At 36.9% G+C, this 16,305-nt stretch overlaps 1 protein-coding gene across 1 annotated transcript in view; it reads right to left on the reverse strand.

Moving 5' to 3' along the window:
• Positions 1–13,399, reverse strand: part of LOC134361702 (dihydroxyacetone phosphate acyltransferase-like) — a 66,382-nt gene extending 52,983 nt beyond the window's left edge. The window contains 1 exon segment of the mRNA XM_063076700.1: positions 13,294–13,399. Within this exon segment, the coding sequence (XP_062932770.1) occupies positions 13,294–13,399 (106 nt within the window).
• Between the last annotated feature and the right edge of the window lie 2,906 nt (positions 13,400–16,305).

The raw sequence follows: 16,305 nt of genomic DNA on the forward strand, positions 1-16,305 counted from the left end.
ATTTACAAAAATAACAGAGATGAAAAAAGACCCCGACTTCTAATAGAGCGTCAAGCTTGACTATACTATTTACTCTAAGTGAATCATTGTGCAGCATATGCCTGTATTGAAACAACATACTGTACTTTACAAATAAATGTTAAGATATTTTGAATAATAATAATAAAAAAGCATGGCCTGAATTTCAGACTCCCCTCTTTCCTGTCCCTCAAGACTCTTCTTTGTTAGTTCTTGAAACATACTACTATGTAAATTGGCCTCAGGAGAATGTAGTATTCACTTATATTCTAGAAGGCAAGTTGGCATATCACATGTACCTATTATTGCTTTCAAAAGTTGCACTTACAGAAAGTGTCCCAGGCAGATAACAGGATAACTACAAGAATAGGAAAAATTTATTCATAGGGTATTGGCCAAGGGATTATATACATGTATAAAATGACTAGCTAAAATTATTTTTTAATTTATAACTAATATAGGCTAAAAAGTAGCACATTATTGGAGTTATGGTTTACATTTCTTCCACTACCAGCAAGATTGAGCATTTATCTCTCAATGTTTATTGGCAGTTTGTATTTCTCTAATTTAACTATACATGAACTTGGAAATTAAAAAAAATTTTTTTTTTAACTTTTGTTGTGTACTGTACATGTGTAAAACAATTTTATAATGAGGAAATTTTACATTCAGGAAATAGTATATCTATATTTTTTAAGTCAGAAAGAGTATTCAAGGAAGAGTGAAGAGACTGGTTGCTTGTGAAGATTTTCTCTATAATTAAATAATGGAAGTCAAGGCTAGAAATATTAACTAGGAATAAGTTTGCAATGTTCCTTGAATCTCAAGCAGAGCAAATTAAAATTTATCCTAGAGGCAACAGGGAGCAATTGAAAAATTCGAGTAGGAGTGTAGTGGGATAAATTCTGTGTTTTAAGTATTATTATCTATTCAATAAAGGAAAAATGTATGGCACAGGCTCATAACTGTTCCATGTCCTCTGTCACCACGTGGTGACCTGCTGTTTGGTTCTAAAGTTCTCTCTTGCATTTACGTTTCCTGGGTTTGAAAAAGACAGCCAAGCATTGTAAAGAGTAATGGCCTAACATCAAGCAAAAGAATACTAGGTCTCTAAATTAAAAATTCTGCTGCAGGTGGGGATATTAAAATGAGAAACAGTTTTTTAAAAAAGTGATGAGGTGAGATACTTGAATAATTTAAAATGAGATGAGTCAAATCCTGTTAATAATAAAGTTTGAAGAGTAATTGGAATGAGCAGCTGAAATTCGATGATTGCTCATTTTTTCTATCTTTCTCATTTCTGTAATTTATCTGCCATTACAAAAGAATTATGTCCTTTCTGGTAAAAATGGTATAGATTTGTAATAAACATAAATAGCCTTTAGTCTCTGCTCTTAATTTTTAAATTTTTGATCCAAGAATAAATAAAGCATCGGCGGAAGCCTTTGTAGCCTACAGTCCCACTTTAGTTTTTCTATTTGCAGCCCTAACAGAGGTGTAAGGCTTTTCCATTCCCTTCATTAGCCAACTCTTCTAGGAGAGGGCATTGCCTGGGGTCCTGCTATTCCCAGTCTTTCTTCGCAGATGATGACTGCCTATGTGTATTTCTGACATCCCAACCACTTCTGGGAAGGTGTTTGTAAATCATCAAAGGTACACTGTTAAGGGACACGTTATACTGACCTTAGAAAGGGGGACAAATTGAACAGTGGTGAAAGAAGTAAACCCATTATAGTCAGGAAAAGACTTGAAGAAAGTGGTACATTTTTTCTTCCTCCTAAAGTAAAAAGGGTTTCAAAATTTGGAGGACAGAACTATTCCAATAGCAACATACAAAGTCTAAACTGAGAATCTTAAAAGAACTATGGCCTTAGCTTTGGGGAATGGTTTTCTTTGGGGGATTTGGATGTTTGGGGGCTCCCTTGGCTTTGGGGTAGGTATGGAGTAGCTTTGTTTAAGGGACATCTTTGTCACTGGTGCTAATGGGCCTAATGTCTCATTTTAACTCCTTTGGTCTACTAATGAGCCTAGAAAAGGCAGCCTGAGCTTAATGGCAGCTTCTTGGTGATCCCTGATGAAAACTAGTGGCTGGCTGTGTTTCTGGCACTTGTGGACAGCAGATAGTGGGAAGATGGTAAGGAACTCTAATACCTTCTTTTATTTATTTCTTTGCTGAAATCAAATGTCAACTGACTTGCTTAATAAGGTGATACACTTATCACCAAGAAATTATTCAGACAATATTGAGCACAACATTTAAATGCTAATTGTTATTAGATATTACAGAGCAAAGTTTCTAAAGATGCCATAATTATTTTTCTTGAATAACATATTTTCTAAGTCAAGAAGATGATTGAGCACTCATGAATTCCTAGCTGTATCAAAGTAAAAACTAAACTGCTCATGCAAAATAGCATGACTCCAACAGAAATTATAGTATAAAACACCTTAATTAAACTTTGACTATATTACTGTGTTATAATGGACACTTTCACATATGCCATCTTATTTACTCTTGACAATAACTGTCAGAAAAAGACCAATACTTTCATTTTACAGGAAGGACCAGGAGACTAGTGGAGGTCAAGTGACATCTATTGCAAGTGTAATTCTAACCTTGGAAGCATTGCATGTGTGATTTCAACCTACTTCCTCTGACAATGATCCAGTGGTACATCCACTGCACCAGAAACTTATGTGTGAACTATTAGAATTTACAAAATAGTTCACTGATTTTCAGCTCAGAATTGAACTTTGGTGGGGCCAGAGGAACCAAAAGATCCTTTAATGTTAATTCATAGCTGGGTGGGCAACTCTACTTTTACCTATTTAACTTTGGATTTTTAACATTTTGTCAAAATGTTTTAATTTTTATATTTAAAAATAAATATTTATACTTAAAATATTAATTAAACATCAATAATTGTATGTCATAGTTCATCTTTTACTAAGAATTTTGATTTGTTTATTTGGAGGAGATGGCATATTTGCATATGAATTACATTTTTAGTCAATCACTGTCTAACACAGTAATTTTCAGCATAGCCAATGGTACTCATTTTCCCTATGATAAAAATCCAGGACAGATTTTATTATTATTATTTACATAAGAAGGAATGAAGCATAACACAATTAAATGATTGGATTTTTGTGACTAGTGACATAGTTCAAGCTAAAAGATGATTTTAATGTAAATCAGATATTACTAACCTGGATATTTTCAAGCTTCTCCTGAATTGTGAGGCCTACATTTTGCTTTCTTAACTCAGTAGAATGGCTTGTCTCCTATCTCATGTATTATGCGGAGACTATATTATTCTCAAATGGCCCAGATATTCTTTGGGTATTTACAAATGCTCAAATCATGTTTTCATGGTTACATCTTGCTTTGAATTCCTGCTGACTCCAGATTCTTATCCCAATTGCCAGTTTCGTTCTCGAATAGGCAGTAATGAATGTTCTCCACCCATACCCACCACGGGGAATCTGTTACTGGCCATCTTTTTCTTTAGAGCCATGCCACCTGTCTCAAGCTTCTCTGTTCTGAGGACCTTCTCTTCCATCCATTCTTTCCTTTTCTCTCTGTCCCCAAACTGTCTCCCAAACAAGCAGAGTAAATATTTAATTATTCCTTTTATTTATTATGTAAATAAAGCTTTTGATTGAAGATTTCCCTTTCAGCCTATGCATAGAAGTTTTTTTTTAAAAAATAGCCAAACATACTAAGCTGTTTTTCCTAAAGATACAAGAAGTTCTCCTCATACGAGGAATTCTACCTGTAGACTACGTGTAAGTTCAAATAACAGCTAGTTTTTAAAGTACAGATTCTGTCTTTTGGTTACGTTGATTTCACATTTGGGCAGCTAGAGATTCTCTGATGGTCTTCTGCCTTTATTACACCTTTTGTGGCTTTCACCTTTAGTTTCCAATCCAATGTCCAATCTTCTCTTCCTCCTTAATAAGAGAGCTATGATTTTGGGGGGAGTGGGAGGAGAAAGGGCAGTGCTGTGTTCTGTTGAAATACTGATCTCCTTGTCTCTCTTTAGGCATGTGGAATATTCCTGGTGAGAAATGCTCTCAGATCCAGGTATATGAACCTCTGCTCTGGACTCACATTTCAGAGAACCCTACATATCACAAACAGATAAGAGAACCATTTATTAAAGAGCACAAGTGCCTCTGTCACTCAGGATCTGTCACTGGGCATGGACACATCCTGAACATCTGCTCTCATGACTGATGCTATTCAGGGCCCAGGAAATGGGAACTACTCATCCACATCTCTTATAGTCTGTACTCAAAACAAGCCAATTAGATCTAAAAGCTGGGAAGTATTGTGGTTCATGCTGCTGCTGCTGACTTTGGAGATGTACTTTGCTTTGAGGCCAGGAAGGATCTGAGCAGCAGTACTGATTAGATAAGAAAAAAAGAATATTAGTTAATTTGTCAAACTCTTTCTATTGAGTGGCATGAATGAAATAGATTCTTCCATAGTAAAGTATTATTTTAGAGTAATGTTGAGTTTCCATTTTCTTACTGCTTTTGTGTTCCCATTTGTGATTCTAGAGGTAATCATCAATTGGTTCAGTGTTTACAAAAGTTGCACATTACATTTATATTTGAATGTCTGTAGGTCTAGCCATAATATGTGGAATATGGTAATAGTTTTTGATATTGGCAACAAACACTAAAATTGTGAGTAGTTTTATTTTTCTGAATATATTTAATATAATCTGATTTTCAAAAAAATGAAATAAAACCTTTAGGCTTAATCTAAATAACTTTGGTTTTTAAAATGTTATATTTTTAATTACATTTTTATTTTGCTTTTATAAATTAATAGATCATTTTGAATGTTTTAAAAATATATCAAAAGTAATGTTAACTTTTTGATTCTTTAAACACCATTAAATTACATTTTTGATTAAAATATATTTAAATTATGCACATGTGTACAGTTTACAGTTGTATTTTATTTTCAATGTTTAAATAATTTTAATCTTTTCTATCGTTATGTGAAAATTCTATGTTATTGGTATGGAAGCAAGAAAAATAGTACTTTTTTTAGATTAGTATGCAATATTTTACAAGTTATGTCTGTGTTTTATAACTCAACTAAGAATTCCCACCACATGATCCAAACTTGTGAAATAATAACTGAATTTACTCATCTTTGATGAGTTGCCAACTTTTTGTAATAAAAAAATCATACAGAGCTTTTCAGTTTTCAAAATTTTGGCTTTATGGAAGTATATATGCTTAGGTCACAGGATGGGATATATTTTTTCTTTTTTTATTAGTTACCAGCTTGACATGTAAGTTTTAAATATTCAGACATATGGTGAAAGGACCTACACTTGCACTTGCTGTGGGTTGGACCCTGCAAATATTAGCAGCAATCATGGTCCAAACCAATGAAATGATGTACAAAACCCTGGGTGGGAATGTAGGAATGATCTATAAATTGAGCAGACTTGGATGACTTGTTGGCTTTCTGCTTCCTTCCTAACTGGAGTGTGTAGTACACACTGACATGATATCTTCATTATCAATACATCAGGATAACCACCATATAATGAGGATTGCTGTGTGGACAGCTGCCTACCTCAGGACTACTTCTTAAACTAAAAACATTAGCCCTTGCTTGGCGTCTTAGTCTATTTTGTGTTGCTACAATAGAATACCACAGACTGGGTAATTTATAAACAACAGAAATTTATTTGGCTTATAGTTCTAGAGGCTGAGAAGTCCAAGATTGAGGGGACACATCTGGCAAAGGACTTCTTGCTGCATTATCCCATGGTAGAATGCAGAAGGGCAAGAGAGCACGTGCATGAGAGAGAACAGAACAAGGCTGAACTCACTTCTATAACAAATCTACTTTCACAGTAATGAACCCACTCCCATGATAATGACATTAACCCATTTGTGAGGAAAAAGCCTCATGATCTAATCACCTCTTAAATGTTATGCTACTCAATACTGTTGCACTGGGGTTTCCAACACATAAACTTTGGGGAACATATTCAAACCATAATATTCTACCCTCTTTACACAGATTAGATTTCATGACCTGTTATTATAATCTTTTTCTTGCATACATTCTTAATATTGCGCTTTCTTTGTACTACTCTCCTGGAAACCTCCAAACCTGGTTGGCTCTAACTAATCTACAAACTTTGCACCAGACCTATGGGACTGAATATAGCTAAAGAAAAACTATATACATGGTTGTTGGGAAAACATAGGGAAAGGTCAGGGCCGCTCAGATGTTCAGAATCTTGCTGAGCATTTGCTGTGAATAGGTTGTGTGTGGGCAGAGTTAGTGTGACTGTGTGGTGCTGCCACCTTGGCTGGAGTTTTACTGCCTTGATGTGGCCACTTTCGCACAAGTGGCCATGCATTTTTCCAATCTGCAACTTCTAAGGACCTCTTTGCTGGTTACCTAGCTCATAGACCTGTGTGTGAAGGGTCTGGTGACCCAGTCTGGAACGGGCTTGAGGGGTCTGTGAGCTCCAGACCCAGCTCTAGTTCAACAACTGGCATAGTCATGTAGCTTTACAATTGGCCAGAACACCACCATTGGCTAAGTCAGCAGGATTCCGACAAGAACCAGAGCACCATACAACCTTAGCTCCACAATTGGCCCAGTTGGCAGATTACGGGCAGGTAAAAGAGCTTTACAACTGGTGTCATGAACAGGAATAAGAGCTCCACAATCGGTGATGTCAGCAGGATTATGGGCAGGATGCTGGCAGTAGCCAAGAGCACCACGCAATTGGTGTAGTCTGTGACAGGTTTCTGAGCAGTTACAGGAGCTGAAAGCCCTTGGAAGAAAGAGGAAATGTGGCTACTTTTGAATATGCTCTGCCCTATGGCCACTTTCCTGTTGACTGGGATCTGGTTGCTGCACACTGTACTGCAAGGCAGCATAGACCAGGGGAGGAAACGTGGCTGTCCTTGAGCATGTGGTAGCTGGTGGCCACTTTTCTGCTGACTGAAGCCTGGCAGCTGATCACTATGCTGCAAACTGATTGAGATTTGTGGCAGAAAGCAGAGTTGTTGGAAGCACAGAAAAATGTCCTGGAGGATGACGTGCAGTGACTGGCCACTCCCGCCTCTCACACCAGGGAAGATGACCAACCCAGTGGTGAGTTGGGGGAAACTGTGCATCTCCAGGCACAGCCTGTTGTGCATGAGAAATTGAGACAGTAAAGCAGCAGAAACAGGGAGAGCCCCTGGCTACTATAGCTATGGGACCTAGGGGTGGATGGTGTAACGTGCTCTAGAGATGATATAGTAAATGCACGTTGCATTTGTCTGAAGGCAAATGGCTCAAAGGGTGGCTCTTAAACCCGATGTCTTGAAGGGTGCTGTATAAACACAAGAAAAGAATGAGAAAATAGTGCCACATGCAGATGGGCAGATGACCCAAGGATGGGTGCCCCTGCAGAATTTCAAGTATGTTTTTGCTTTGTGAAAAGGTGGAAAAGTTAGTCTCCATTACTATGCACCTGTCTTGGTGGCAGTGGTTACAGGAGAGCCACAGATATGCACAGGGTCAGGGCAGCCACTCCTTGATGTACCGGGAAAATGCAGCTGTTTGAACTGTGGGTGAACGTTCCAATACTGCCTGAGATTGAGTGAATAGCTGGTGTAAACTGAGCTGATTGAAGTAATTCAAAAGCCAGAATGTAAAAGGGAACCAGATCATAAAGATTTGTAAAATTTGCATCCTGGCCATGAGGTAGAAAAGTGAATGGCCTCAGAACCTCCGGAGAGAAAAAGCCAAAAACCTTGGTGGCATTCTTGTATTAAGTTTGCAGGCCAGCAGTAAGTGAGAGCAGTGGAGGCATAGCAGCCTCCACCTAGATTTCAGAAAATGTGTGAAAAAGCCAGGGGCACTCAGGGAGTGCCTGCTGCAGGGGTGGAGCTGCTGCGGAGGTCATCTACAGAGCAATGTGGAGCAGAAAAGTGGGGTCAGAGTCCCCACAGAGAACCCCCACTGAGGAAATGTCTAGTGGATACAGGATGGTGGGACTGCCACCAGGACCCAGAACTGTGGGGCTGCTGGCAGTGTGTAGTGCCAGCCTGGAAAAGCTGCAGGCACCAGGGCAGCTCAATGGGCTGCACTTAGTGGAGCTGTAGGAGCCAGGTTGCCCAATGCTTTAGGGGTCCAGATGCCCCAGTGTGCTTAACGTTTGCCCTGTTTGGGTTTTGGATTTGTTTGGGGACTGTTTTTCTTTTCTATTCCTCCCTTCTGGAATGGGAATGTGTACCCAATGTCTGTCCCACTGTATCTTGGAAGTAGATAAACTTGTTTTTGACTCTTTACAGGTTCATGGCTGAAAGGAGTTTTGCCTTTAGTCGCAGATGAGACTTTGGACTTTTGAGTTGGTGCTGCAACAAGCTAAAGACTTTTGGGACTGGGATGGAATGTGTAACGTGTGAATGTAAAAGGGTTAGTTTTCTTGCTAAGGGAATGTCATGGAAGATTCTGAAGGTGTAGATTATACGGTGAGGGACCCTGAAAGGATGGATTGTTGGGAAAATATAGCAAAATGGTCAGGGCTCCTCAGACGTTCAGAATCTTGCCGAGCATTTGCTATGAATAGGTTGTGTGTGGGCAGAGTTAGTGCACCTGTACAGCACGGCCACCCTGGCTGGAGTTTTACTGCCTTGGGGCAGCCACCACCACATGAGTGGCCATGCCTTTTACCAACCTGTGGCTTCCAAGGACCTGTTTGCCAGTTACCTAGCTCATAGACCTGCGTGCGGAGGGTCTGGGGACCCAGCCTGGCATATGAAGGGCTTGTGACCCAGTCTGGATGGGCTTGAGGGGTCTGTGAGCTCCAGACCCAGCCCTAGCTCTACAACTACCATAGTTGTGTAGCTTTACAATTGGCTGGAGCACTACCATCAGCTAAATCAGCAGGATTCCAACAAGAGCCAGAGCGCCATACAACCTTAGCTCGGCAATTGGCCCAGTCAGCAGGATTACGGGCAGGTAAAACAGCTTTACAGTAGTTCACTTTAATTCTGCAAATACTAATCTCAAGAAGGTTCTAAGTGCATCCTGGCAAACTTAGTATATTTTTTGAATTCAATAGTAGTCCCACTCTGTTAGAAAATTATTTCATACCTTTTGTCATCTCAAACCTCTAAGGCATCTTCTATGATTTATACCTTCAGCTCATGATATTACTTCCAGTTTCACTGAGAATATGGAATCAATTGAACAGAGCTTCTTCTGCTTCCCACTCTCACCCACCTACGTGCACCTATGCCTTTATACTCTGCCTCTTTTCTCATTAACTCTAGGACAATGGTCCATGATTTGAAGTCAGCACTTCCACTTCTGGGAACCAGCGCACTGATAAGTTTTTTCTTCTTTTCTTGATCATCAGTACAGAAAAAAAATGTAAATTCCACATTCTTACAGTGGTAAGAAAAACACACTCTTGACTTTACTTTTTCCTGTAGTTATTGCCTCATTTCTCTGACCCCTTTAGGGTCAGAAAGTCTCATTGGAGGCATGTTTTATTTTGATTCCAGTTCTCCTCCTCCCGTGATTCTTCTCATAGACTTATTCCATTAAGGTTTTGTGTTAATCACTGTCTTAATCCATCTTGTGCTGTCATAATAGAATACCTGAGACTGGGTAATTTATAATAAACAGAAATGTATTAGTTCACAGTGCCGAAGGCCAAGAAGCCTGACATCAAGGTGCTGGCATCTTATGAGGGCCTTCTTGCTGTATCATGACATAGCGGAAGGGCCAAAAGAGGCCAAGAGAGAGACGGTAAAAGGGGGTCAAAGTCCTCCTTTTATAATGAATCCACTCCTGTAATAATGGCATTAAACCCTCGTGGCCTAATTACCTTTTATTAGACCACATCTCCCAACACTGCTGTACTGGGGATTAAATTTTCAACACATACTTTTTTTGTGAGACACATTCAAACTATAGAAATTATTATTTTTTTTAAATTTTCTGTATTTTTTATAGTGCTTTGACATCTTGGAGGCTTGTGGACCCAGTGAGAGAGTGCTCCTTCCAGGGTTACCTAATTCCTAGAGATAACAAACAACTTGCCTGAAAGCGTGCCTTTTATGTATAAGCCAACTAATCCAAAATCCTTATTTCTAATCACCTCCTTTATCAAACTCTCAGCTAATATTCTTCCTGCCCGAAATCACCTTAGGACCATGTACAGGACAACTAGCACTCACCCTCATAGACTAGAGCCCACAAAAATTATTCAAACTATCCAATCCTAAGCTTACTCAACAAGTCTACCCTGCTTTATTGACTCCTTCCTTTGAAAACCCCTGTAAAGGCTCTGATCTATGCTTCTCCCTCACTCCTTCTGCTTCCCGACTGACCCCGTGTTTCCCCGTGTGGTTCTGCATGATACAGCATGCCCCCTTCTCTTGGGAATTGTGAGTAAGAAGACTTCTTTCAATTTAACCTCTCTGCGTCCTCACTCAATTACCTCTATAAATTCAATCCCAGGTACAGTAACAACAGACTTTTATATTTATTCCTCTTTCATACCTATCCCTCTATAAAAACAATTTTTTAAAAGATAAATAGACATCTCTTTGCTAATGTTTCCAACAGAAATATTTTCAGATCTCATATATTAGCGCTGTTTCTTCAAAAGCCACTTTCAAACTATGGCTCTGGGCTACCGCTCACGCGCTCTCTTGATCTTCCTCTAGGTCACACATCTCAGTCTCCTTTGCTGGTTCTTATTAATCATCTTGACCTCTAAACCTCGAAATTTGAAAATTTGAAGTTTTCAGCACTTAGACCTCTTATTTTTTCCACTCACACTCTTTTTTACTTGATGTTTATAGTTGCAAGACTTTACATTTCGACACTGCTAAATGTGTATCTCCAGGTCAGACCTCTCTCCTGAACTTTAGGCTTGTACATCCAACTCTCTACTCAGTATCTCCACTTTGTAGTCTAAAAGACATTTCAAAGTAAGATGTCCCAGACTTAACTTCCTAGAATTGATCTTGGAATCATCATTTTGTTTTTTTCTCACCTTCACACAATTCATCAGTGTATACGGACTCTTCTAACAGAATAGCTAGAGTGGTCTCTTCAAAACTTACATCATGTTACTTCTCTGCCTCAGATCCTTTAGTGATTTCCCATCCTACTCAGGATAAAAACAAAAAAATTATTTTCACCTTGTAAGGCCTTTTAGTGCCTTGCTGACCACAGTCCTTTCCCCACTCACTCCTTTCTATTGCTCTGGCCCTTTTGCAGTTTCTTAGGTTAAAATGTGTCAAGCACTTCCTTGCTTCAGCACCTTTGCTCTTGCTTTTGTCATGCCTAGAAAACTTTTCTCACAGGAGAAAATGAGGCTGTATCCATGAGGCTCACTCTCTTTTATCCTTCAGGCCTCTGCTTAAATATTGCCAGTGCATGAGGTCTTCCCTGTTCACTGTATATAAAAGAGCCTGACATTCCAACCCCGGCAGCCCCTGTACACCTTGTTTCATGTTTGTCCATAGCACTTAAGATTATTTTATTTACTATACATGTTTTACTTTTTTATTTGTTGACTGCATGTCTTTCCTGTTATAGGTCCATCTTTTTTGTTTAAAATATAAGCTCTATGAAGTTAGGGAATTTGGCTAGGTTTGTTTATGCTATCCTAGTATCGAGAATGGAGTCTGGAGTATGGCAGGCATTGAGTGCATGTTTGTTGAATAAACAAATGCATTCATTTATAATTCATTGCATAGTATTATAAAAACTTTTGTGAGATAAAGATGATGAAAAAATAAATCATCAGAAACCTGACAATGTAATTAATTTAGCTTTGATAAGAGGAATGTTGTGCAGCCATATCTTTTCCCTCTGAATCCAGACTTCTGATGTACTTTATGTTCTTGTGCCTTATATTGGTCTGATTGCAAGTAAAGAATTATACCTTAGAGGTTATAAATAATAAAATGCAAATATGAGTCTTGCATCTTCTAAATCCATTTACTTTCCAGTTCCCTATGTGAAGAGAGGAAACTATAGATTTGATTATTAATCTCAAATTCAAGGTTGTCTAGCAAACGTTAAAAAACAATGCTTATGATTCCAGTAGATTAAATATCTAAAGATAAGATTTGAGCATAAATACTGTAGCATAGTCCCAAACTAAATATATGTAACTAGAAACATATAACCATACTAATTTCAATGTAAAATAGAATAGTCTTACTTCTAAAATTAAAAAAAATTAAGTTTTGGACCACATTAATGTCAGATTATTTTGAAAAGAAGCAGTTAAGTTGCATTCTACATTATTATTTTTAATTCTATGGCTATCTTTTACAACTGGGTTTGAAGTTATATAAAACTACGGAACAGACTATTAGCCTGTAGTATGAAATCCCAATGGATCTAACTAGCTCAATATATTACAAATTTTATCCTCTCAGTAAAATGTTTATCACTTTCAAGTTATAATTAACTTATTCTTTAATGATAGTTCACTGTAAAACAAGCTAATCTTGAGATACAAGGATGTTTAACAATCAATTAAAAGATTAATTTAGAAACAGCATTCCACTCATAATTTAATAATTGTTACTTTATTTATTTTGCCAGAGGTTTATTTGTTTTCTAGGAGAAAAAGAAAGTTCTTATATCGAAGGATTTCATGTAAGTGAGAAGCTCATTATATGGCCAATTATTGTTGATAAGTTGACAGCCTTGGAACAGTCCCAGAAAATCTGTCACTTTCTCCCCACAGACAAGTTCTGTTTAACAAGCCCCTACAGCATAGGTTAAACTATTCGATTATTCTTAAAGTGTTTGACCTCTTTCCTTGTACCCCGCAGGGAAAAGTTATAACATTTAACCAACAGTGAGGAATCCTTGCTGAGGGTGAAAATATTCTTTCCCTAGCTAGTTGTCGGCTCAGCTGACTCATGGTTGAAATATTCTAGTGTAGATTTAATAGCTACAAACAAGGTTTGATTTTTGTTCTTGATTCCATGCTTTCCTGTGCTTCATAAATTCTTTGTAAAAACTATTAAATATACCTTGGTATTTTTTCTAAAGACTAAAAGGATACTCAGTGCTGCCAGATCTGCAAAATACCCTCAATCGCTATTACTTTAGTCATTTATTGTTTTTCAAATATGCAAAAGATAGTATATGTACACAGGAATGTACAAAAACGTATTACAGTTGAAGAAAAATAATAAAACGAGCACCCTTATACCCACCACCTAGGCCAAGACATAGAACTTTACCCTGTCCAAGTAGCCTGATTGTTTCTTGCTTATTCTTCCCCAGAGGAAACTGCTTCTTGAATTTTGTAGTAGGCCTTTCTTTGCTTTCTATTGCAGTCTTTGCCATCTTTATGAATTTCTATCCAATTCTAATAAATATATTAATTGTGTATATTTTTAAGCATTATATAGAATAAATCACAGTGTACATGTTCTTCTATAACTTTCTCTCTTAACCAATAATATTTGGGTCATCCATGTTAATGCTTATGACTTTTATTCAAATTTATTCACAGCTGTACAGTATTCCATTACATAAAAATTTACAAGTAATTTACTAATTTCAGTTGTGATTGCCTTTTGCATTGTTTCCAGTTTTTGCCATTCTGGCTGATGCTATTATCATAGATATGCCTGTAAGGTCTCCTGGGCACTGGTGCAACATTTTCTCTAGAACTCTTCCTGCTGGATTATAAAGTGTGCACATATTTAATTACATTGTATAGTGCAAAATTTTTTCAAAGTGGTTCAACTTAGCTACACACTCAGCATCATATGAAAGTTCCAGTTGCTTCACATAATGTTATCTGAATTTTTTACAGTCAGTTAAAAATGATAGCTTATTAATTTAATTTGCATTACCTTTATTTCTATTCAAGTTAAACATATTCTCATGTACATATAAGTAATTCTTTGAAGTTTTTGTTAAAGTTTTTTGTCCTCTTTAAAAAACACTTTTAATTTATTATGTAATCTTCTATTGCTATAATTTTCATCTGCTTGCTCTGTCAAATATTGAGAGAGGTGAGTTAAAATCTTTCACTATATCTTTTGATCTGTATGTTTCTGTAGTTCTACTAATATTTGTTTAATAATATTTTTACCTTATGTAGTGTACAATACTTTTTTATTGCTGGAGACCTTTTTTGAATGAATTATCTTTTGACATTAACATAGCTACACTTGTTTTCTTCTGATTAATACTTGACTTTCTCTCTCTCTCTCTCTCCACACACACAACGCACACACACACACACCCTTAACTTTCAACCTTTATCCATGTATGTTTTTTATGTGTCCCTAAAACAGACTAAAGTTGAATTTCAGTTATTTTTTAATCTTAAAAAATATATTTTTTCAACTTTTAATCTATTGACTTTTATTTTAATGACTAATATATTTTGATTAATTCCTTTTAATTAGTTTATACTTTGTTTTCAACCCATCTTTACCATAGTTTTTTTTCCTCTCATTTCCTTCATTGTTTGAAATTGATGGATCGTTTTTTTCTCATCCCTTTTGAATAATGTCTGTACTTTGTCTACTTTCTGTAAGCATAGTACTGCTTGATATTGAATTCTTGATAGATAGTTTTTTTTTTTTTTCTTTTTTCTCAATATAGCCAGGAGAAATCAACTGTTGGTCTTTTGAAGAAGTCAGCTTTCAGTTCATTGTCCCACTTTTGAAAGTAATATTTTCTCTTTGTCTACTTTTAAGTTCTTTTGTTCATAGCTTTTGCATACTTTCACTATGCTATATCTAAATGAGGATTTTATTTATTCTAGTTTTGGTGTCTTGAGCTTATTAAATATGTTATTTGGAGTCTTACATCAATTCTGAAATGTACTGAGCAGTTTCTTTAAAAATATTACCTTTTTAAAAAATTTTATTTGTGAATATTATTATTTTTTACATTTTAAGATGTTCTGGAGCTTTTGGGGGTGAGGGGGAGAGTTTTGAAACATAAGTAAAGGGCAAGCAAATTTGAAGAAATAAAAGAAAATCTTTGCTAGAAATGAAAATGTGCAATTGAAAGTAAAATAATAATAATCTATATATTAAAAAGCAGCTTAGACACATATGAAGAGAAAATTAGTAACTGAAATATAAAACTAAAGAAATGATCAAATACAGCATACAGAGCAGAGAGATAACAATGCAAAAATGAAACTGAGTCATGAAAAGTAGAATGGAAGAGTTTAATATATACCCATTCAAAAATCCCCAAATGTGAGGATATACTAAAGGTAACAGAGGCAATATTTTTAAAAGAAACTGCTCAGAACATTTCAGAATTGCTGTCCAAGCTAGGGTGGGAGGAGGGCCAAGGGGCTCAGCCATGCCCCTTGACATCCGTGACCAGCCCAGTGACGACCACTGAGCTGCCACCAGAAGCGCCCTGGGCTCCCTTTAAACACAATAAACATTCTTATTTTATATTGTGTGTCTGAAGATCCCGATATCCTAAGTTTTTGTTAGTCTAGATTTTCTCATTTTCATCTCTGTTGGTTTTCATTGACATTGTACTGTTTTCCTCTATATTTAATTATTTGGGGCAGTATGGTACATATTTTCCTTGGACCTTGATCTGTGGAAATATTTTGAAATCTGTAGTGAAGGTGAGTTTATCCAGACACAATTTGCACTACCGAGCCAGAAATACTGGGAACATATCTCTTAAGTTAAACTTTTTTAAGCAACTCAAACAGTATGAATTAGTTTGCAAATCCATGTGTGGGAAGGCTTATGGTTTTCAATTCTTGAGAGAAATTTTCTCTCCTCTGTTGAGCATGAGATTCAAGACTGGCAGTTTACCATGTAGACATTTTGGAACAGGGTTTTAAAATAGGCGTGTTAGTCAGCGTTTTCCAGAGAAACAGAACCAATAGGGTATACTATTGGTTATTCATATATATATATATATGTTCGTTCGCGCGCGCTCGCGTGTGTACTTGTGTGGGTCCCATTTCAATCTGGTTTTTTATTCTTTCATTAAGACTGGCATATTAATTTTTTAAAAATTGAGTGACTGTCTGCAATTGCTCCAAGTTGCAACTGGGGAACATCAATGACTGTGAACTAATTTTTACAAGTTCATGTCTTCTGATCTTCTTTGCCTGGGTCCCTATGAGCAGGCTCCTATGGTCCACTCTCTCCTCTGTCACTGAGCCTTCTGTCGTTGCATGCTCATATTCCAGGATGCATTTTGGATGTTGATTCAGAAGGTTTTCATTGCTTTTATTAATTTTTAGA

The sequence above is a fragment of the Cynocephalus volans genome, chromosome 13 (genome assembly GCF_027409185.1).
Source record: "Cynocephalus volans isolate mCynVol1 chromosome 13, mCynVol1.pri, whole genome shotgun sequence".
In the NCBI taxonomy this organism is placed as follows: Eukaryota; Metazoa; Chordata; class Mammalia; order Dermoptera; family Cynocephalidae; genus Cynocephalus; species Cynocephalus volans.